The sequence below is a fragment of the Chironomus tepperi genome, unplaced genomic scaffold (assembly GCF_022539635.2).
Source record: "Chironomus tepperi strain 1889 unplaced genomic scaffold, CSIRO-AGI_Ctep_v1 contig_398, whole genome shotgun sequence".
NCBI classification, from domain to species: domain Eukaryota; kingdom Metazoa; phylum Arthropoda; class Insecta; order Diptera; family Chironomidae; genus Chironomus; species Chironomus tepperi.
Window position 1 is genome coordinate 18,610 of NW_027226520.1, and position 23,792 is coordinate 42,401.

A 23,792-nucleotide genomic window follows, 5' to 3' on the forward strand; every position below is an offset into this window, starting at 1 on the left:
GGAAAAATAATAATAATATTTAAAAAGCTAGTTCTAGGGATATTGCCTAGCTCTACTGTTAAAATATTCCAAAAAGTTTCATGACTAGCAGTCCATGTGTAGTCCTTGTGATACCAATATTTATATTAACAAGTACTAATTTCTAAATTTTTAGCATTTTTCATCAAACATCTGTCATACAATCCTAAGTTTAGAAGTTTACAGTCCCAATTCAGAAGGTGGCCTGAATTCCGTACATCACATGTGAACAATCCTTTACCTATTCAAAAATTTCTCGATAAGCAGGAGGAGGAGTACAGCTCCTATCAATATTCAAAATTGAACCGTCGCCTAGTGCCGATGCATATTCACTGATTGCATCATTTTCAAAAATGTCACTTCTTTCAGTTAAATGTTCTTGATCTTCTTCGTCTGAATGAATTTGTATTTGAGGGTTTAGTTCTGTTTGCGATTGATTTAATGCTATGTATGATGAAAATGAGTCTGTATGAACAGTCTGTGGATTTTGTATATTTTGTCTTCTCTGTACAGGCGTTTCTGGAATTGTATTCATTTCAACAACATTTCTTTCTCTATCCCGAAATAGTCTGTCAATCAATTGTGCTGTTGTTGATGGCTCTTCAATGATTCTTTCATTCTGATCATGTATACGTCTTAAATTGTGACTGGTACGTACAATGTCTTGAACATTAATAACATTTGGAATAAGTGGTTGATCTTGACTATTGTTCCTTCTTCTCCTTCTAATGTCCTCTTCGTGATTTCTCACAGCGCGATCTCGCATTTCTTGTCTCTTCATTTGTTTTGTGATGGCATTTCCACATTTTTTCTTTATAGAATTAAAAATATAAAAAATACAGCATCCTGAGACGGCGCCGATGAAAATTCCAACATACAGAACGGCATATAATCGTATTTCAATTGCTTTTGTCCTTGCTATTTGAGTCTCATATAGAGAAATAAAATTTTGTCTACATTCACATAACAAGGACATAAACTCGTCATTTAAGCAATCATCCTGTTCTTCTCGATTACTTATAAGGTCTAAGAAATATTCGTCGATTTTTTGCTTCAAAATGCTTTTATTGGAAATGTTTGTAATGTTTTTAAAGGTCACACTTGGCAATTGGCCACCCCAGACAAGTTCAATTTCAACATCCTCTTTTGTCTCCTTTTCTGGATTGTCTAGCATTATCATTTTCTCAAACATTACCTTTTTGGAATGCTTATTGCATTTATCAGTCTTTACAAAAACTCTTTTTAGCTTTAAAACTTTCAAGGTATGCTCTAACGTGCTGTCACATGTGAAACTATTATATTCAATGTTCAAATACTGGATTTTCTCCAAAGGATCGAATACTGAGCTTTGTAATGTGTTTAAAAGATTATCAGAAATATCCAAGTCAATTATTTTTGGCATTTCACTAAAAAATGAATCATAAATATGTGAAAGATGAGAACTACGAAGTGACAGAAATTCTAATGATTCAGATATCAACAATGGTTTGTCATCTAACATCATGAACTTATTTCTTGAAAGATCCAGATAAGTTAGTTCTTTATTATTTTCAATTATTCCATCATCCATGGATTCTAACCGATTTTCCGAAAGATCCAGATGCTTCAATTTCGCTAGATTCCCGAACGCAAACAGCTCTATTGTGTGAATTGAGTTTTTGGCTAATGATAAATTAATTATTTCATCATATTCTTTAAAGTTGTGATTATCCACTGTTGTGATTTCATTTCCACTTAAATTTAATATCTCGACACTTTTTGCAATGTTTATTTCTGCCGACACTAAGTGCTGTTCACTAAAAAATACAAAATTTCATGACTGCATTAATTTCGATAAATTTTTTTTGTATTACCTGCAGTCAGCTCTCTTTTGGCCTTCAAAAACATCACAAACGCATACTCTCGGGCAGATTTCTTTACTGTACACTACGATGGATGTTAGCACTGAAGAATTAAGTATAATAAAGACTTTAAAAAGCAAAATTAACATTTTTTCTGATTTATTTTATTTTTGTGTCACATATTCTATGTCTGAAAATTAGTAATTCCCGCTGAATAGTGCTTTAGTAATTGTTATCTTATCTAAGCATGCCTACTACTAACGAAAAATTTATTTATGAAATGCATAAGGAACGTTCATTGTTATCTTTATAGGTGAATCAGCTTAATGCCGTCATTTCTAGTATGTTTTGTTTACTTTGTGAATTATAGAATTTAGTTTTAGATAATAATCCTATTTTATAGTCATTTTCAGCTTTAAATTTTGATGAGAAGGGACTAACAGCAATTTACCAATTTTAGTCTCAAGAATACTTATCTAAAAATATCCATTTGCATCATAAATAAGCTATTAAATCGTAAACATAACATAAAAATCGCATGCACGTACTGATGTGATGATAATGTCACTTCATAAATTCAAATTTACTACGGAGTGTCCATTTTATCCATGATTTATACAAATTCCACCACCACTTCAGTAACCAAATTTCATGCATTATGAGTAGACGAAATGTGTGTATAAATTTTTTTGTTATCCATTTTTAGAAAAGCTCATAAAATTCTTTAATTCATGAAATGATGAGGGTCATATTCATGAATATTGCCAAATATGATCGCTATTACTCCTTAGAGACTGACTTACTTATTGATATGATTTCATCGATGGCATCATAACGTTAACTTTTTATTGATATCTACTTCAATTTTTGCTTCTTTATTTTTTGTTGACGTCATTGGAATTAAACTGAGTTCATTCACGACAATAGATTGGCTTTAAAGATTGTTAACTTATGAAGACCAAGATTTTGAGATAATCTTGTAGCTTAATAGAATTTAATACATATGTGAAGGTCTTGATTTAAATTTTCAGACCAGAGTGAAATCTGGGGTATCGAGCCATATAAAGGTAAATCATCCAGTGCGAGAATCTTCTTTGATCGAGTTCGAATAGTGAGGCAACAGAGGACGTGGAATCGAAAATTCGTAATAGAGACCGACCTCCAAGTGGTAGTTCTCTTATTACGTTCAGGATGGGGAGGAAGATGAACTCTGTTCCATTGTGAATGATCCCTAAAGACATTTTGAGTATACTGAAGTCCTTGTTTAGTTGCATGAGATGGCAAATATTTCAGGCAGTAATTGAATTTCGCAAGAAATTGCTCTTCATGTTTGTGTCTCAGAAGCTGTAAATGACAAGAAAAGTATGAATTATTAAAAAATATGATAAACAGAATTCTAAGATTAATGCTTTCACTTTATGATATCTTTTAAATTTTATTTTCTCTTCAAAACCTCCAAAATACATTACAACATAACTTCATTCTGATTCATCTTACTTATTTTGTCATCATTTTCATTCTTAAGTTTCTCAAAATTTATTTTGTACAACTCTCAACATGAAAATAAATTTTGGGTCTTTTTTTTTACAAAACATTTCACTTTATAATTTTTTTTTGTTTATTTATTTCAATTCTGTTATTGTTATGATTTTATTTTGGTAGTAGCAGCATTTTTATGACATCAACAAGTAGGTATTGTTATTTGTTTTTGTAATATGAAAAGTTTACAACATTTGACAACATTCACAAGAATTTGGACTTAATATGTTAAATAGATATTTTAACTTTTTCTTCTATGATATTATATTGTTTGCTTCCCCTTAAGTTTGATATTGTCAATTTATGTACAAATCATTTAATGACATTTTTAATAGAAAAAATTATGAGAAAATTTTCAAAATTATTAAATTTTATTGTTATTGTTACTTCTCGTCTCGTGATATTGATGGAATAGAAGGTTTGTTATTGGACGATAAGGAATTCCCTACATCCTTTGTGGTTTGCAATCATGGTAGTAAATATATATCTCTTTCTATTTCAGTTCAATTAAGTGCGTGTCAAAATTTCAATTACTAATTGAAACTAGAGTTCGCAGAATATTGAAGTATTGAATATTCAAAGGTTACGTCTCGAGTAACTTAAATGAAAAAGCAGTCATTGTAAGCCATTTATTGTACTGTGCATTTTTCATTGTATTTCTCGGGATTTGCATATGAGTCTCTTTTTCATTTCTGATAAAAGCATTTTTCAATGTTTTGATGATACATACTTTAGTATTTGAATTTATGGCACTCACTGAATTGCTCTTTGACTATCATCATCATGATATATAGCAATCTTTACTCTTTAAATCATACAAACTCTGTTTGTCTCTGTTTAAATATATTTACTTTTAAATGAGATGTTTCTTCTCAAGTATAAAGTACAGTAATTTATGTATGTAAGTAAAGATATCTTTTTAATTCTTCTTCATTTCCTTTTATTTAACAGATTAAACTTCTATTTAGAAAAATATTCAACATTGAGTACTTTCTTGTTTATTTAAAAAGTATTTATGCATAACATAATCGTTTCCCCTATTTATCTAAATGCTTTTATGCTTTAAAGTAATGATTTATCCTCTATGAATCATATTCATCATCTTGTATTTCTATTGCTGCATTGAAATAGCATCAAAATATGTTTTTATATTAGTCATAGTCCGATATTTGCTATATATTATTAACTAGAGATTATCTTGTCTAAAACTGTTAACATTCAAGTTTATTGTGATTCTTTTTCAAAATGATATTTCAATTTTTTCATCCGATATGAGTTAGTCTATGTAGATGATATATTCTACATTTCACAATTTGATAAGAAACTCGAACAGCACGACGTGTTCGCTAGGACATCATAATGTCGCAATACTAAGGACATTTCTGACTTCAACCTGTTTTACGGCATTGTGCTACTCGGGGAAATTTAAAGAAATATAGGAATTTGAAATTAAAGTATGCATTTACTTTATCCTCTTATCTTTGGTATGCAATCAATAATAGCAACAAATAATCTTTACTAGCTGTAACTGATAAATTCTGTGAATCTTATTTAATTTTCCTCATAAGAGCTTTCCACTCGATCTAGACAATCGATTGTACAAGAGGAGCTTAATGTTGAGTCCGTTAAATGATGTTACTATAGTGGTAACTTAAAGGTTAATTGGTAGTCATAGAAATCTTGATTTAATCAAGTTCAATAATCCTCTTCATCAATAAGAAGGAGTCATTGTTTATTCCACACTATTAGTAAAAACAATTTTACAAAAAAAAAGCTATTCCTTCAAGTAAATGATTTCGGTAAGTCAGATTGAGGTTTTGCAAAATCAACAAAATTTGCTCGTTCACAAAAAAATCAATAGGATTATCTATGGACGAATTTCCCACATTTTTGTTACCATAGATTTATCACTGTCATGACACAGGCTCCAATTTTCCCTAATACTTTAGTTTAAGACGCTTTGCGATCTTTAAATAAATTTTTTTATGTAATAATAAAAGGACTTTAATTCAATCAGATTTGTAATCCTACTTTCATAAAAGTAAGTTTTAAAGGAAGCGTTATCCACTTCAGATTATCCCTTTCCATTCAGCTTCTTTTCTACTCCTTACAATTTTCGTCTATTCACAAAAGAAAATGTTTCATCAACGTTTCCTTTCATGTGATTAAATTACGTAACGAGGCATAAAATAGGAACATAAATGTTTTTATCGAATTAGGTGAAAATTTCATATCCATTCTAGCTTTTTCATAGCCATATTATAAAATGAAGTCTAACATTTTCTGGATACTTTTTCGTACAAAAATGAATCATTTCATACAGTCTTAATACAATTACATATTTTAGTGTTTTTTATTCTTTTTGCTTGACAGCTGAAAGTCAGATCATTAATATAGTTTACTACTTCAAGTTCTTTCTTTCTTGCTATTTCATTGTTATTCACTGTTTTTGAAAATAGATATTAATTTTTACGAAATGACATCTCCTACACAGTTGAGTATTTTCAGCGATTGTCTGAAGTTTTAAAAATGTTTTGCAAATTGATTTCTATTTTTGCAAGCTTATTAAGTTTTGTGGAATATTATTCAATCTCAAAATGGAAAAACTACATCACAGATGGATATAGATTTTAAAGAGAAATAAGATTTAATTGCATTTTCAGCAACCACAAAACTTTATTTTCTTTAGAAAATTTAAAAATTTAATCTTCTCACTCTGACATTAGAGAATAGTACTTCAGAATCGGAGAATATCCACAATTGAATAAATTTCAGTTCTTTCATTGAAACTATTTTAAGAGTACCTAATAGCAAAAAGTGAACATAAATCATTTTGAGCATAACACTTTTATTTTAAAAGACTTTTTCTCTTCTTTTGTCAACTTTTCACAATAAAATATCCAAAATATCTTAGATCATTCAAGTGGAAATCCTTTACTGTTATATTGACAGACATATCATTCAAACATTTTAGACATATGTACTGTATGGATAATGTATTGTTGATATTCTTCTTTTATCACCAAAAGAAATATTTAAGTAAATACATTTTATTGATTCAAGTTGATAAAAGTCAATATCATTTTTCTAACATGAGCATGTGTTGCATGAATGTTTACATTTCCTATCTCAATAGGAAATCTTTTTGGTGCCTCTGAAGATTTTATGTTCAGGATGATATTTATGGATATCTACTATGTTTTACTATATTTGATTTTGATTGTCCAAAATTGATTAGCGATTCCTTTGATTTTTATTGAAATTTCGTTGAATATTGGTTCATCTTAGAAATGCTATATGCATTTAAAAACTTAAAATACGGCTCACGTATTTAATTTTATAACAACAATATTTATTCTTCATTGATCAAAAACAGACTTTATATTTATTTGAAGGGGACTAACAACTTTAAAAGGGAAAAGACAACTAAATGACGATGCATAAAATTTGAATATGAAATAACCGTTGGTATATTCTTAAAAAAGGAAAACAAAACTCGATGAAAGCAGAAAAGCGGATTTCAATTTTTGTAACAATTCAGGAACTTCCGGATGAAATAACTTTTCAACACCCCCTCAATTTTATCACTTTATATGGGACTTAAACCCATTGAATAGGAAAAGCTTTAAATGTTGTAATCTTTTTCGAATATTCAAAGTAATTTAGTACATTATGTCTACTCAATATTTATCGTTTTTGTATTTTCGGATTATCATTTCAGAGTTTATGTACGATTCAAAATCAAATATCCTTTTCATAACATATATATGCTTTTATTTTGTTAGTTTTCATGTTCGATTTAACTTCAATTTAATATTTTTAAATTCTCTTTTTGTAACAACTTGATGCTAGACGAAACGTACTTAAGTATAGAAGCATTTTCATCTGCTAAATTCAGAAAATATGTGTAAAAAGTTCAGTTAGCAACATGTCTCTCAAAAATATTCAACATTTCATGTGCATACATATGCTTTATGTGATGCGGAAGGAACATAACATGTGCTCCTATAAAGAAAAGGAAGAAAGAAGCAATTGATTGAAAGCCAGAAAATGGAAAATGTTAAAAGAGACTGAATGACTTCAAGCATAGCAATGGAATGGAAATAATGTAATAATTGAAATTTATGATGCAGAAATTATGAGATCATTCCGTATTTTTGGAAAGACCATGCAAACTGTTGAATGCAAAGTAAGATGTTAAATCTGATAACTGATTTAGTAAAGAGTGTGCTGCACATCTAATAATAGAATGTAAAGTGTAATTCGTTGGTATAAAAGGTTTTCAGCAATAAATTCAGACTACTGCTTCTTATAATTTATCCTCCATTTTTACAGTTCATGAGTTTAGTCAATAAAGTCTGTCTCTTGATTACATTTTCTGTTTGACATTGCTATAGAACCCAGCAAAACCAAAATAATTTTCACAAAACCAAATAAAAAGTTTTACAGTTCATTTTTTTATCGAGCTATTGTGGATATTTCTATGGTCTTTTAAAACCCTTTTTTGTTCACATCATGGTTGTTCACTTCTGTCCTTGAAAAATACAACACTTTTTAAAACAGCTGTTTCATGATGCTTTAAATAACAGAAAATCCCAATTTACGGAAGGGGAAAATTATGTGCTTTTATGTATAACGGATTATTGGGGCTATTCTCAACATTTACATGGATTTTTGCCTCTTTTTAATGATGAGAATTATTTAAGCTTTTACGCATTATCCTCTTTTTTTGGTGTTGTGAGATGCCTCGCTAAATTATCGATCGACTTGTTTAATTATTCGGAACCAATTTTCTTTTTTTGTTACCCGTGCATTCACCAAATTTCCGTAGTATCGATTTCATGTGCCTTAAATATTTTCAATCAGTACACATTCTGGAATGCACATTCATCATCAAATTTTAGCTCTTCCGCAAATGGAAATCGCTGCTTTCTTTTTCTCTTAATACATTTTACCTAATTACTGAATTATTAATGAAGCTTTATTGTGTGAATCCTTATAACCTCTTTTGTAGTAGCAGAAGATGATTTCATAATAACTTTAAATGTACGGATATAGGATGAAAAAGTACTTCTTTCGTGATGAAGCCGCAAACATTTATAATTAACTTTGTGAATACGCTTCACATGTTTTGATGCCTGTTGTTTGTCATGGGAGAATTTAGGGTTTAATTTAATTAAATCTAATACACATGTATGTGGATGTGAAAATTACAAATTATTCATAAGCTCCTCCGTCAATTGAGAAAATTTTCTGATTTTTTTTTTTTAAATAAAATTGAATTCGGAAGTGGAATGTTAATTTAATTTATATACACATAAATTTTTTTGTCCACTGAGCCTGCAGTGGTAATTTTATATCCTCTCTTTCTCTTTTTTCGAGCTCAGATTCTAGATATTTTTGTATATTTAATTAAATGTAAGTTGCTTAACATTATACTCTATATATGTATGCATGTAAAGTTATATGATACAGGAACTCACAAAATTTATTACATTATTTGATATCAATTTGAACATAATTTCAAGACGAAAGGAGAAACTTTTACTATATCCTTAAAATTTTGTGATCATTTGCCGTAAACTAGAGAATGTGTTTTTGGCTTCAATGCTATTAAGGTCAAGGTTTAGTCTGCAAATTAATAGAATGAATTGCTGGTGTGTTTTTGCAAGAAATATACATTTTTCAAAATCGGAATCATTTGTCTCTAGTCCTATACGAATGTACATACCTCGTATGTTTATATCAACAAATTAAATGTTGTAAAATTCATAAAAACATAAATTTAAAAGCTTAGATGGAATAAAAAGCAAAAGTCAAATAAATTTATTTTGTAAACATCATAAAGACTAAAAGAAATCACATGACTTGGGAAATTCTTCTATGAGGGTCTCGGGATTATGCTAACATTCATTCAAGCAAAAATGCCAATAAATGATAATCCTTAAAAGCCGTATCTTAAATTTTTGGCTAAATAAGAATGTCGTTTCTGTGATTTTAAGCATTTTTGGATGAAGAATATAAAATGGAATTTCGGACATACACATGCATTATTTTTTATGATTATATAAACTATTACTTTATTATTTTTTGTAAGTCTAACTCTCCTTGATTTTTCTTTTCTTTGTTTGGTTTGTAGATGATTGTTTACTGTAGTGCTTATTCAAGATTTAGACAAAATACGAAGACAAAAAATATATCCTTTTCATTATGATGGGGAACGAGAAGTCGCATACACAAATATTTGTATCAAAATTTATTTTTTCGGATTTTTTTTATTCATTTTTTTTTTGTTTCATACTCTTAGTAACAATTATGCATGACTTAATTTTTGTGTCAACAAGCAAGATGTAGGTAGGTGTTATGTCGAATCTATTATAGAAAGATTTACTCACTTTGGGATCTCATCCCCTCTCATTTGAGATCCAAGAATTCTGACTCAATTTAGACGTTAGTACGTCATGCATCTTCCTTATTGAGACAAAAATTTCTTACTTAAACATATATGCCTATATAATTAGCTTCTCTTCTTCTTGTTTTAGGATACAAATTTATTTTATACATGTGTGAATCCTTGTCGAGAAAAATCACTTAAAATCCTCTTAATTTTTCTTTATTCGAACTTAATTTTGTTATCTCTTTCGCAATGATGGAAGAAAGTTTGTGTAAACACATCCATTCATGCTTCATATGAGACTTTAAATTCACTTTTGTTTTATTTTGTATTTTTTACTTTTAAATTTTTAATTCCTTTCAAGAATTTTCTTAAATTTTTTAATGGTAAATTTTCCTTTTAAGACGAAATTCCGAAGAATTTTTAATGCTTTTTCGAATGTTTTTCGTCTCCCTTCTCGTTCGCTAGAATTTGCAAAATAAGGATAAAAATTATCTAAATTCCATTAGAGTAATATGTATTTACATTAAATCTTAATCATCCATTTCTGGTCTCTTTAATTTTTGTTTTTACTTATTTTAATGCAGGGTTGTTCCTTTTGGATATGAGCATTGAGGATACAACCCTGCTTTCTCATGGGTCATGAATACAAATGTTTGGACAAGAACAAAGAAGTATTTATCCTCATTTGTTCAAGAGAATGAATGGATATTCATTTGGGAGTGTATTAATTTTCGGGACATTATCAATTTCAATTATCACTCACATAGCTTCTAGCTACCATCATCACCATCTTCTAGAGACTAAAACTTTTTATGTTCATTCATTCTTTTCTAACTTACGGTTCATTGTTGTCTCATTTGTTACTTTCTTTGCTATGCTTCTTTTATTCTCCCTTTAACAGACTGAATTCCCTTTGGTATTGAATATGTGTTTGATAAGCCTTGTTAAGCTGTTCCTATTAAGTAACTTACTTTATCATATTCTTTTGAATTTGTTAGTTAATTTATTTCTCAACATTTACGATTTTTTTTTGTTAGCCAAATTTCTGAGAATCGGTAATGAGCTAGTAACCATGAACTAATGTTATTTCTTAAGCTTAAATTGATTAATTTGATAAATTTACGAATAACATGAGACATTATTATCAACTGTTAATTTCAATGAGTTTCAATATTTTGATTTTTATTAGTTCTAGATAAATATATTTCTATGAATAAAAATTACCATTCTCAACTCGTTCATCAGTCAGCAATAATACATGTTTTTGAATTTCATATAAGAGATAAAATTTTTTTAATATTCATAACAAACTGTTATCAATTTTCATTCTTCAACACTTTCATATATTATTATGTATATCAATTTTTATGGTGGGGGTAATCATTAAAAAAACTGTTGAAAATTCATCAATTGCACTATGGGGCAAAATGAAAAAAAAAGGGACATTCACTTTGATTTTTGGACTTTTTCGAATTACATCTAGTGGGTATTATTTTCTTGTAGTACATATATAAATAGACTTGCATGCCAAATTTCAGGTCATTTGGTGCTGTTTGGTCGATTCAGGAGCTGTTTAAAGTTGAAAAGTAGTGAAAAAACAGATTTTTTCACATCCTGTTTTCGGGAAATTCCATATTTAATTAAAAGATATTGAAAAACGGTTTTCGGTTCCTAATTGTACTATAGAAGAGCTTTAATTTTATATACTGGAAAGTTTATATGTACTGGGTTTTAAAGGGCTTTAGAAAATGTATGAAAATACCAGGAAAAAAAGCTTTCGGAACTAACATAGGTCGAATTGCCATACTAGCTTAAAGTACTTACTTTCATTCAAAACCGTTAAAACCTTTACAATAAGTACTGGGGAGCAAAAGTTATTGCATTTTAAGTTTTGGACGAATTTTTTTCTCAAAACTAATATTTCTCATATAAATTTAGAAAATATCGGTTGATAATAGTTTTTTTATGTTTTTTAATGTATTTAGTAATTTTAAGAAGACTTGTGAAGAAATTTTTTGAAAAAGTTCAAAATTCTTCGATTTAGAGGTACATATGCTATTTGACGACTTGACCCTTTTTTTCATCACTCAAACGGCTATAACTTTTACATGACTAAATATTTTTCAATTCTGTTTCTTGTTTAGTGTAGCTTGTTATAATACCTTTCCAACAATATATAATACTTAATAGTTGGAAGTAGTCTTGGTCGTGAAAACGGACCCTGTTTGTGACTGACCCTTTACAAAGAAATTTTCAAAAAAGTCATTTCTAAAACTACCACTTAGAAATTAAATAATATAATGATTTTGTATAGATCAAAATATGAAGTTATGAATCTCAAAACACAAAAAATCTCATTTTGTAAATTTTCTGTAACTTTAGCCTTCATAGGTAATACTCAAGTCTCTCAATTCTCAGAAATGAAACTTTTTTATTGACTTTTTTTGATTGATATTGAATATTTACAATTATTTTGTGCCGAATGTATCAATTTTAAAAAGTTTGGGTCGAAAAAGTGATTTTTGACTATTTTGTTAAAAACAGGCTTAGGTAGGCCACATTTAAGGCACTCCAGTAGCCACTATGATTAAGTTCTATACATGTTTTATACATATTAATAAAGGTAATAGTAGTAACTAGCAATAACAGAAAACAGAATGTAAAAATATTGGTTCTAAAAAAAGTTATAGTCATTTGAGTGGCCAAAAAAGTGTCGAAGAGAGCAACCAGCATAGGCAAAAACACAAAAATTCAAAATTTTAACGAAATTCTTGAAGATTTTTGAATAAAAACTAAATGTTGTAATAATTCAAAATATTGCGTTTTTTGTCAAAATAAACGTAAATATTAACGTACAAAAATAAACGTACCTTTATAAATATGTATAAAACATGTATAGAACTTAATCATAGTGGCTACTGGAGTGCCTTAAATGTGGCCTACCAAAGCCTGTTTTTAACAAAATAGTCAAAAATCACTTTTTTTCGACCCAAACTTTTTAAAATTGATATATTTTGCACAAAATAAATGTAAATATTGTATATCAATCAAAAAAAGTCAATAAAAATGTTTCATATCTGAGAATTGAGAGATTACCTGAGTATTACCTATAAAGGCCCCTAAAGTTGTCGAAAGTTTACAAAATGAGATTTTTTGTGTTTTGAGATTCATAACTATCATATTTTGACCTAAAAAACACAAAAACATTATATTATTTAATTTCTAAGTGGTAGTTTTAGAAATGACTTTTTTGAAAATTTCTTTGTAAAGGGTCAGTCACAAACAGGGTCCGTTTTCACGACCAAGACTACTTCCAACTATTAAGTATTATAATTGTTGGAAAGGTATTATAACAAGCTAATCAGAATTGAAAAATATTTAGTCATGTAAAAGTTATAGCCGTTTGAAATGAGAAAAAGGGTCAAGTCGTCAAATAGCATATGTACCTCTAACTCGGCGAATTTTGAACTTTTTGTAAAAATTTCTTCACTAATCGTTCTTAAATGGCTAAATTCATAAAAAAACTATTATCAACCGATATTTTCTAAATTTATATGAGAAATATTAGTTTTGAGAAAAATTCGTCCAAAACTTAAAATGCAATAACTTTTGCTCCCCAGTACTTATTGTAAAGGTTTTAACGGTTTTGAAAACTAGAAAGTAAGTACTTTAAGCTAGTATGGCTCCGTATGGGGAAATCGACCTAAAAATGTTAGTTCCGAACGCCTGAAGCTTTTTTTTCCTGGTATTTTCATATTTTCTAAAGCCCTGCCATTAAAACCCAGTAATATAAACTTTCAGTATATAAAATTAAAGCTCTTCTATAGTCAATTAGGAACCGAAAACCGTTTTTCAATATCTTTTAATTAAATATGGAATTTCCCGAGTCAAACAGGATGTGAAAAAATCTGTTTTTTACTACTTTTCAACTTTAAACAGCTCCTGAATCGACCAAACAACCAAATGACTTGAAATTTGGCATGCAAGTCTATTGCTATATGTACTACAAGAAAATAATACCCACTAGATGTAATTCGAAAAAGTCCAAAAAACAAAGTGAATGTCCTTTTTCATTTTGCCCCATAGTGAATTGTAAAAAGTTTGCATTTTGCCTAATTTTTCCATAATTTGTGAAAACTTTTCCCTCACCTAAACAGTTATAAATTGATATATGTTCATTCATTCAAGCACAGCTTCATGATACACCTGTATAGATAAATGAGTTAATTAATTTTTGATGGGAAATATAAACTGTAATTAATTTAATCAATTCGATTGTTGAGTTCTCATTAATTTTTCATGAAATTATTTAGCGATAAAATTTAATTCAATTAATCTGGCATGTAATACAGGTTTGAGTTTATTTATTGACAATTTATTATCCAAACAGAATTAAAGATAATACAATGATTAATGTATATATTTATGCATTATTCGTGGAGGTGGGTGCTGCATGAGGTATTGGGAAAAATATTAATAATCAATGAATATTCGCATCAGTTAAATCAAAATTGAATCTGATAAATAAAGGATGTTAAAGGTCTACTTTGTAAGTTAAGAGAATTTCAATTTTCTTTTCAATTTTATAAGTTTCTACGAAGGTTAGTTTAAAAATAATTAATGAATCCTTCCAAAAAACGCCTGTTTACTACCAATGTCAATTTAACCCGAACTACACAAATGAAGAAAGCTTCGCCACGGAACTTTTAAGGCTCTACTAAAGCCCTTATACTCGCACCAAATAGAAGTCACATTGAAGGTACATCCAAATGGCTGCCATATGGCATGTAACCTCCTTCATTTGTGTCGCTCGGGATAAGCATCAAATAAAAGATTTGTACTTCATAATCCTACGCTAAATTTACACCTGCATTATTATTTTTAAATTCTATACAGTTGTATCATATTGTGCTGACGTCCAATAAATAAATTCATCAAGCGTAGAAATGTTCAATTTGCCACTTATTTAAAAAAAAACAATAATTCTTTATCTCACAATGTACACATTTTTCTTGGGGTCTTTTGGAAATAAATTGGTTATTCGTAAATGAATGAAAGAAATAAATACCCGAGTTCTTTAGAATCAGCGAACCGGATAGATGTAACAGTGAGATTAATGACTTTTTATTGCTTTTTCCGTGAAAGGCATTTTTCTTATTTCATCTTTCGATTTTTCTTGTTTTGTTATTGAATGTCGCCTCTTTCATTCTTTTTCTATTTTTTGCTTCAGAATGATATCCTGTCATGTTGATATTGAAAAATATTTTCTGGTCAATGACTTAATAAGTGGACTGATTAAATTAAGAAATTGGGTTTTGTGTTCAATTATTTTGATTTGAAGCTTTAAATATGCTTCAATGTATTTTTAACTTTCATTGTGTCTAACAGATGTGGGTCTGTAAAAGCTGGAAAACAGCATTTAATCTAAAATGTTCTCATTGTGGTCATTTGACAGAAAAATATAATTCTTTCTATAGACATTCATATAAAAAGGTTCTACTTAAACTTTGTGGAAATTAAAGCAGAAAGACGAAGCAGTGATGGTGAACAAAAAAAAAGGTTCTGGTTAATTGACGAGACAAAAAAAAATAATGTAAAAGCATTCGCATGAAATATTAGCCATCACCGTAGAGACGGTCACTCACAAAGAGTCAAATTAAGTGATTTATTTGACAAACAAATCCTTCAATGTAGCACAAAGGGATGATGTATCGCAAGTGTCACCGCTTGAATCCTCGTCTTCGGTTGTACGACTGAACCAGCCAGTTTTTGTTGGTGTTGATGTTGAGCCTTTTTTTAATCGCGACGAATCTTTAGAATTTTTACTATTTGATGATGATGAGCTTCCTCCACGAAGAAAGCCTTCAATGGCACTTCCAATAATTCGCGCATCAACAATTGCACTCCTTCCGTCCCATTTCAAACGATTAAGTGGTGATTTATGTTCTTTCTTTTTCTTTGCTGATGCTGCTGCTGCTGATGTCTTATCACGTGACGATGGTGAATTATTATTTGATGAATTATCGGTTAACTTGTCGAACGTTTCACGAGCAAATGTTACTGTTGCTTGTGCTGATGATTTAACTGTATTTTGTCGTTTTGAAGCTGGCATGTGGCGTTTGGTAAACCAACCACTACCAGCTGCTGTTGAAGATGATGAAGACGATGATTTTGAGTCATCTGTAAATTGTTGCTTAACGCCTTTCAATATTGACACATCGAAGCTATTTGATCGATTTGATTTCTTAAGACTACTCTTACGTTCTGGTCGTAAGAAATTACTACTTGATGCTGACGATGCCGACGATGTTTGGTTTTTCGATGATGGCGGCTGCGTGAGAATTGGTGTGGGCACTTCATTTATTCGATTTATTTCAGTAGCGGAAGAGGCTAATGATGAAAGTAAAGAGATTAAATCAGTATTAGTACATATGATGCCAGCTTTTTTAGATGGACTTGGACTTGGAGCACGAGTCACACTGGGAGATAGCATGCTTGGATTCTCAGACGCACGACGGTGTTGTGGTATGGGTGCTAATGTGGATTGAATAAAATCGGAAAAACGTCTATTTGTGTAACGTTGTGCGGATGATGTTCCAGCTTCATCCACTGTTTGTACCTCGCAAACTTTCTCATTGCTCGTGTTCCATAATTTCATACGAGCCTTGCGTGCTTGTACGATATCATCCATGATGTCTAGTTGTAAATTATGTATACTACCGCGTAGATCTGTTGATGGGGGTCCACCTGCAAAACTCTCTCTACGTGATGATCCAGGTGTGGAGCTTTTTGTTTTAAATGCAAATAAATAAAAAATAAATGAATAGAGAATATAAGAGAGGCACTCATTATTCATGAAAATTTTCTCGTTTACATAGCCTCAAGGTTTTAAAATGTGACCGTACTCACCGCTGAAAATTCGGTACAGCAGCAATCGATTCTCTGCGGTTTCTACCAAATAATGTTGATGGTACTTTTGAAATTGTGACTACTGAATGACGTCTGCCTCCAGGTTGTGGTGCCGGAGCTTGTGAAAGAGTCGCCAAAAATGCTTGCTCCATAGGTGATGGTCCAGATCCCTCACCACCACGTTCAGATAATCTTCTTACTTGACTTGCGGTAATCCCACTCGTACATGGTGGTGTGGGAAGTGAATGCTTTCTTGTCTCGCGTGGATCACGCCATGGTGACAAAAGATAAGGATTTACGGGTGAATCAATGTCTAAACTCTGACGTGGTGATGACGATTTTTGGCTTTCTTCCGTTTCATCTTTCTCGTCAAGTTCTGATTCTTCAACCACAATTAATGGCTCTTGATTATTCGCACCAAATGGCGAAAATGCCGTCCGACGTAATTTTGCGAGGGTGTCTGAACAGAAAAAAAGTATTCAAAGTTTTAATTGTAAAAGTTTTCTGCTCTTAAATTAAAAAGAAAAATCTAACAATAAACTCATTTTTCCTTCATAAACCGATGAAAATGATACTGCATACATTGTATCTAAATGATGCCAACATTTAATTAATAGAATCTTAATTAATATTTGCTGCACGACGTTATGATTGCTTAGCAACAGAGTCAATTTCTATTAGAGTATCGCTTACAAAAGGAAATTAATTATTGAGCATAACATTGTTTTTGCAGCCTTAAATTAACATTGTAAACATAACAAAGGACAAGATTCTTGGAAAAATATTTGATAATACCAATGAATAGCTAATAGCAAATTAATAATTAAGTGGAAACGGGCGTACGCTTCTGAATTCAGAGTTGAGTCAAACATTTTATTATTGACAAATTTTTGGTAGTTAGTTTTGAAAATTGTATCCTTAATGTGTTTTTAAACAAATTTTAATTCATCAATGAGTTTTATTTTTTTTTAAATTAATAATTCAATAGCAGAAAATCATAATTGATTTTGTTTTGTTTAACCAGTAAAAAGCAGTACTGCTTTTATTTATCATTGTTATATTCATGCTATTGATTTTTGAAGGTTTCCACATTAAATATTTCTGGATACTGATATACGGCCAACTATTTCACTAAAGTGGATTATCCTAGATTTTAAATTTACTTCAGTATTCAAACGATAAATTTATAACAATTTCGAGACTCCAAGAGAGTTTTTCGAAGTCTTGATCTCGAGAACTGGATTCCAACATCTGAATCTTTTGAATAAACTGAAATGGATAATCAACTATAGCGGTATTGACCAATAATAATTGATAGCAATGTATTTAAAATTTTCATTTTCTCACTTTGTGACATAAAATATTCAACTTTTTCATCCAAAAAACAAGTGAATTAATTTTCACATGTTTTTGTGATGCATGCTTTCAATAATTGTTCTTTTTTATAGGTAATACTCTGATTAATACATTTTAACTCAATTTCTGATTAATTTAATTTTTTCATGGCCTTAAATGTTTTTCAAATTGACATCTCAAGTACCGAGTATATTTTTATTCCGAGAATGTTGATCATGAAAGGGTTATATTCGATTTATCCTATATACTAGAAGGTTCTTTACATAGCAATATCTTCTCTAAAGTTTACATTTGAAGCTTATAAAGAAATTTTAAATTCTTAACGAAAGCTAATATCCTCATTTCATTAAGGACGTTCACACCTTAAATCTGCAAAATTAAATCCTCATCTTCCTGTCATCAACGTGTTTTAAATGAACAATTAAGGAACTCAGTGAGCATAAAATTATAAAATTGAAAATGTTTTTGTTTGCTTCACAGCTTTTGTGTGCAGTGATTAATGTTTTGGCACCCGCGACATAATAACGTTGGGAATAATGGCGTTTTATGCTTCAAAATTATACTTGAGTTGATGAAAGGAGCTACATCGAGAAAACACTTTTAAAGATGTTTTGTTGTCGAGCTTTGAAACACAAGGATATGACAGCTCAAAAGGTAGAAAGTTCTTGTTATACTATTAATTCTTTAAGCTTTCATTTCCACAAACATTTATATTTTCGCCAAGACATCAAAGTGAATTCAAGAGCTATGTAAATTTTTGAGTGAAAAGAAAATAAGTCTTCCACTTTGCTAATGTGTTTCTCGCTTTCCCTGTTGCTTCCAATTAATATTGTAAAACACAGCAGTGCCGTTTCTATATCATGCTGTGCTAAAGCTTCCAAATTAAAAGATAGGGGGAAAATACATTCAAGCATTTTTTGGGGTTAAAATTGTATTTTCCAAAATTTGAATTATGATTTTGTATTAAGATTGCATTTTATGATTAAGGACAAGATTTATTCCCGTATGATAATCCCCCTCCAAAATGCTACCTAGTATTTAAGCCCAAGGATGGTGCAACAGGTAAATAATTAAAAGCTCGCATATGATAGACGAGATGAATGATGAAGAATAATGTTGAAAATGTCCTCAAAGGATTAGTAAGCAATTTTTTGTTATTAATGTGGCACCGCATGTACATAAATTATATGCTACCTTGACATTTTCATTTAATATATATACACATTTTCTTGTTGAAGATTTTTTTATGCTCCAATAATAAAAAACTCATTATTCATTTAATTTCCGGACATGTATTAGCAGTTGAGCAACAAGTCACGTCTAGCATGACTACTAAACAGCAGTAGATGTAATTAAATTATAATGATTGTCGAAAAAAATTTCATTTACAGCAGGCCATAAGTTGCGGATGAAAAATTGGTTGTGAACACGAATACTTAATGACGAATGAGTTTGTGCTTAAACAAAAAAGTTGATCTAAATTTTCTGTCAGCTTGAATTTTCATTTTTAAAGTCATGGATTATGTTTAACATGATAAAAAGATTCCGCAAACCACAACAATTTATTTTGATGCAACCTCCATCATTTTGTTTTCCTAAAAAAATCGTTCGAGGATATACACATTACTATGGAAAGAGAACATAATACTAGATATTCTGCCCACATGTTTTACTGCAAGCAAGTCGTGGAAACTCCCAAAATCGCATCATTTTTTGACATGGTTTTGTAAATCCCTAAACTGTCATCAATTTAGGAGAGATATCCATCACTATTTTAGAGGTCATTTTTCGGGTCCTATGACCAAAATAATTCTATTTATAATTCAAAAATTGTGTCCAATTTTTCCAGAATTATTCTCTATGAAAATGTTATTCTGAAGATTTTTCAACTGAAATTGGAAATGAAATTTTCAGTTGTCTGATTCAAGATAACCTTCTCTTAATTAGGATTACATAGCACAATTTCAACCTTCACAAAAACTAATTTTGTAACAAGCATAACGAGCAACAGTTTTGTTAACTAATCTTCGAAACAATTATGTGCTTCAAAAACATGTTGCAAGCATATCAGATAATGACAATATTTACCAACATATAAAAATAGTCATTATTGCAGCATATTAGAGCTTGGATGTTAATAATTTTATTTTACTTAGTACATTCCGCTTTTGGTTTTTCTCCATTTTTACAATCATGCTCAGTTGCTTTAAAAATTTCGGTAAATACATCCTCATTGAAGCCAAAATAACCGTTATATTGAAATCTTAAAACTGTGCTTATAGGGTTTTATTCTAGTAATGCAATACTTTGTTTTATGAAACAAAACACAAATATATTTGTAGAATAAACTTTGGAAATAAATACATTAACAGCACATTGCTCTGTACCAATGTAAATTTTCCTTCAAACTTTTAAGTACTCAACTTACTTCTTTTTAATTTATGTACAAATTCAATGAAGACACAGGACTTTGAATTTCGGAAAGTTCTTTAAAAATTCATTGTTTAAATTATATTTTCATGACTTTAACATCTGTACAAGCACTTCTTTGACCCTCTTTGGTATACAAACGAAACAGGAAACAAATGGTTTATATCTGTTTATATATTCAGTAAACAGCAAATTACATTTTAGAATTGTCAGTACAATTGTTACATTGTGGTATCTGTATGACACAGTGGTTTTAGCAAATTGAAATGATGAGTGGAATCGTGAATGACAGGCAAATGATCGCATAAATTGTAATGTACATTATTAGTTTTAATTAAAGTATACAAGTTTTTCATAGAAAAACAATTTTAATACGCTAATTAGCTTTGGTTTAATTTGAAGGCACAAAATATATTTAGCATGCAAGTTCCTTTCAAATGAAAAATTCATAAATTTAATAAAAATATCAAAAAAATGTTTTATTATTCATGAAATTGCTATTCGTGTTTTTAAATTGAGTGAAAATAATTATAAAAGGGCTTAGCCGCAAATACCGTTCCATTTTTTTTCAAAATTTCAACGGAAAAAAATAATTTTTTTCAAAAACAGAATACTAATCATGCTAATTGAACTAATTTACAGCATGACTTGCTTCCGTAGAGTAATCTAATCTTAAAAAGGAACATAAAATCTTTATGCTCCCACAATTTAAATCATAATAAACACATAAATTTAGCGATTTTTATTAATTTTTTTTTAAAATTTAAAAAAAGGGAACAAAAATTCTCACTCAGTAATTGAGATATTTTTTGAATTTTTGCATTAATTAAAGCTCTAATCATAGAAAATTATATGCCAAAATGTTGGTTTTATGAATTTCTACAATTATAACTATCAAAAGTGATCCTAAAAAGTCCAACTAAGGAGAAAAATGCCTTTAACTTCAAATTACTGAGTGTGAATTTCTAAACGGCCATGCCCAAAAGCTTTAACAGGAAATTTTTAATTCATAACCTTAATTACGATGAAAGGTACAGGTGTAGTATATAAAGCTTTAAGTCAGAAAGTGTAGAAAATTTGTGGGAGTTATTTCCTTCATTTTAAAATTTAATTGAAACTTAAAGATTTATAGATTTATGTTTTTTATGCAAACCTTAAGATGAACATTCTGTTGTGTACTAGGATTTTATCAACCGATATTACCAATTGCATTATGATTCTACATTTCTAATGAAGATTTCATAACCTCGATTCTTGCAATGGAAAACTTTAACTAGAACTTATTCATAAAATAAATAAAAAAAAAGTTAATTTGCTAATTAAAACTTGGAAGAAATATAAATCAACAAGGAGTTGTGATAATTCTATCTTGATCGAAAATAAGGCAAAGAAAATGCAAAAGAAAACAGCTGTGCATCTGTATATAAGCAACCTCAGTATAAAATCATAATTAAATTTATTTTCACTTCTCATTCATTCTTTCATTTTTTCAATCTCACTGTAGTTTTTCAAGAAGCAATTCCGAAGCTGCTAATAAATTTATTAGATGCTCTTTCCAGGAAAGAAAATAATTTTCATCTTTAATTTACAAAATTACATTAAATTTTTTAAAAAGTCTGGAATTCTTAGAAAGAAATTTAGTCATCTAAAACCAATAAATCAATGAACAATAAGAGCTCTAAGCCATCACATCATCATGATGAAACCATAAAGCTGTGGATTATGATGAGAATATATAATGATATAATTTAATAAAATTATCACTGACATGCGTATACAAAGCAATATCCTTGCAAATATTAAAGCATTCACATATCAAATTAATGCAGACACAGATGAGCTTAACCAAGATTAATAGAAATAATGACAAAAGCTCCCCATCTAGAACAATAATTAAAGCATGAAGAAGGAAAAATAAACCTTTTGCCTATGAATGCTAGCATTGATTGTGATTAATGTTTAATAAAGAAATAGTAAAGCGATAAACTTGAATAAATAAAACAAAATAGATGTTTATTGGCAGTGCTTTTATTTATTTGTTTAGTCATGCTCACTTTTGTATTAAATGAATAGCTTAATTGAGGTATTTTAGAAGCATCCAATGATCACATCGTTAGTCACGCATAATGAATCGTTTGAACGATTGTTGCTAACGCTATCAATAAAACTATTTTTAGAATACCTTAAATGGAGACCATAAAAGGGATGAAAAGGAGCGAAAATGCTTTTTAAGAATTCGAAAATATGATTGATATAAACAAATTTTAGATATTTATTTTTAAGCATTGCTATTCAATGCGTACGAAAATCTAAAAATCTTTTTGCAATTTTTCTGTATTGGAAGTAAAAATTTAATGGAAGATTTTGGAGATTTTTGTCACGAAATCTCTCACCCCTGAACCTCTGAATATGCTCTTGGATATTATAAGTACTTAATTTTTGTGTTGAATAATTATTATTAATCACAAAATATAAATTATTAAAATTTGTACAAAAATTCTCACAAATTTGGACATAATAATTTGAAAGTCCGCTAGGTTATAAAAGAAAACTTTTGTACTTAAAATAATGATGCTGGGCGTTTTAGAGCAAAAACAAAAAAGCTCTTATAACAAGCATAACAAAATACCCAAAAGGTGTAAAAAGAATTATGATAAGAATTTTCAATAACAGCATTTTTATCGTCCACGACCTTCGTTCATTAGAAATGAGTTAGGGTAAAAGAATAATAAGTTAAAAGAAGAAAGGAACTGAAATTTTCGACTTTGTGAGAGTAAATTTGAGAACGAATAGAATATTTTTAAAAAATGATAATAAACTATAACGGCAGTAGTAGTTATATTAACTCTCTTTAGTAGGACTTCACTTGTTTTTAAAACAATGTTTTTATAACATTTCTTTTGCCTCAGACAATTTTTCATTAAAAGTCTAGTATACTCCCTTTACATACTCATCCCGAACAACACAACATGGTAAGACGCGAAGTTGCCTTGTTAAGGTTGATTTATGTCTATTTTTAGAGCCAAATAATACTGTTCGCCTTATTGTACCGCTCGGAAAATTCCATTGTATTTATTTAAGTCAGCTTTATTATTCTGAAGCCGTAGTTAATTATAAACTGTTTTGTAAATAACACGTAATGGTTGTAAATTTTGATGCGTATTTTAATCGTTTTCGAGCACTAGCTTTATCTTTAAATGAAGTCATAATTTTGTGATTCAAATAATTCAACTAAAAGTTATTGCATAATATGATGAATAGCAAGCCAAGTCTAAAATATGCAATATAATAGAAGGGTAATC

The 23,792-nt window shown here is 29.5% G+C and overlaps 2 protein-coding genes across 2 annotated transcripts in view; both read right to left on the bottom strand.

The window, feature by feature from the left end:
• Window positions 1-52: 52 nt before the first annotated feature.
• On the bottom strand, window positions 53-2,090 carry LOC139096683 (uncharacterized). The gene is made up of 2 exons (XM_070648413.1): window positions 1,872-2,090; window positions 53-1,814 (listed from the first exon to the last, which is right to left on the bottom strand). Exons 1-2 carry the CDS (start codon window positions 2,006-2,008, stop codon window positions 260-262), a joined length of 1,692 nt encoding a protein of 563 aa, XP_070504514.1. The 5' UTR covers window positions 2,009-2,090; the 3' UTR covers window positions 53-259.
• Window positions 2,091-13,759: 11,669 nt separating this feature from the next.
• kairos overlaps window positions 13,760-23,792 on the bottom strand; it is a 36,603-nt gene continuing 26,570 nt past the window's right edge. Inside the window, exons 3-4 of the mRNA XM_070648444.1 lie at window positions 16,705-17,164; window positions 13,760-16,580 (exon numbers count right to left, since the gene is read on the bottom strand). Coding sequence (XP_070504545.1) covers window positions 15,461-16,580; window positions 16,705-17,164 — 1,580 coding nt within the window. The 3' untranslated portion in view covers window positions 13,760-15,460. The remainder of the gene's footprint in view (window positions 16,581-16,704; window positions 17,165-23,792) is intronic.

What these genes read in the sequence shown, in the direction of transcription:
- LOC139096683 (XM_070648413.1), bottom strand. Translation starts at nt 2,008, where the DNA reads ATGTTAATTTTGCTTTTTAAAGTCTTTATTATACTTAATTCTTCAGTG. An exon ending in CAAAAGAGAGCTGACTGCAG is followed by an intron (nt 1,815 to 1,871) that starts GTAATACAAAAA and finishes TGTATTTTTTAG; the next exon opens with TGAACAGCACTTAGTGTCGG.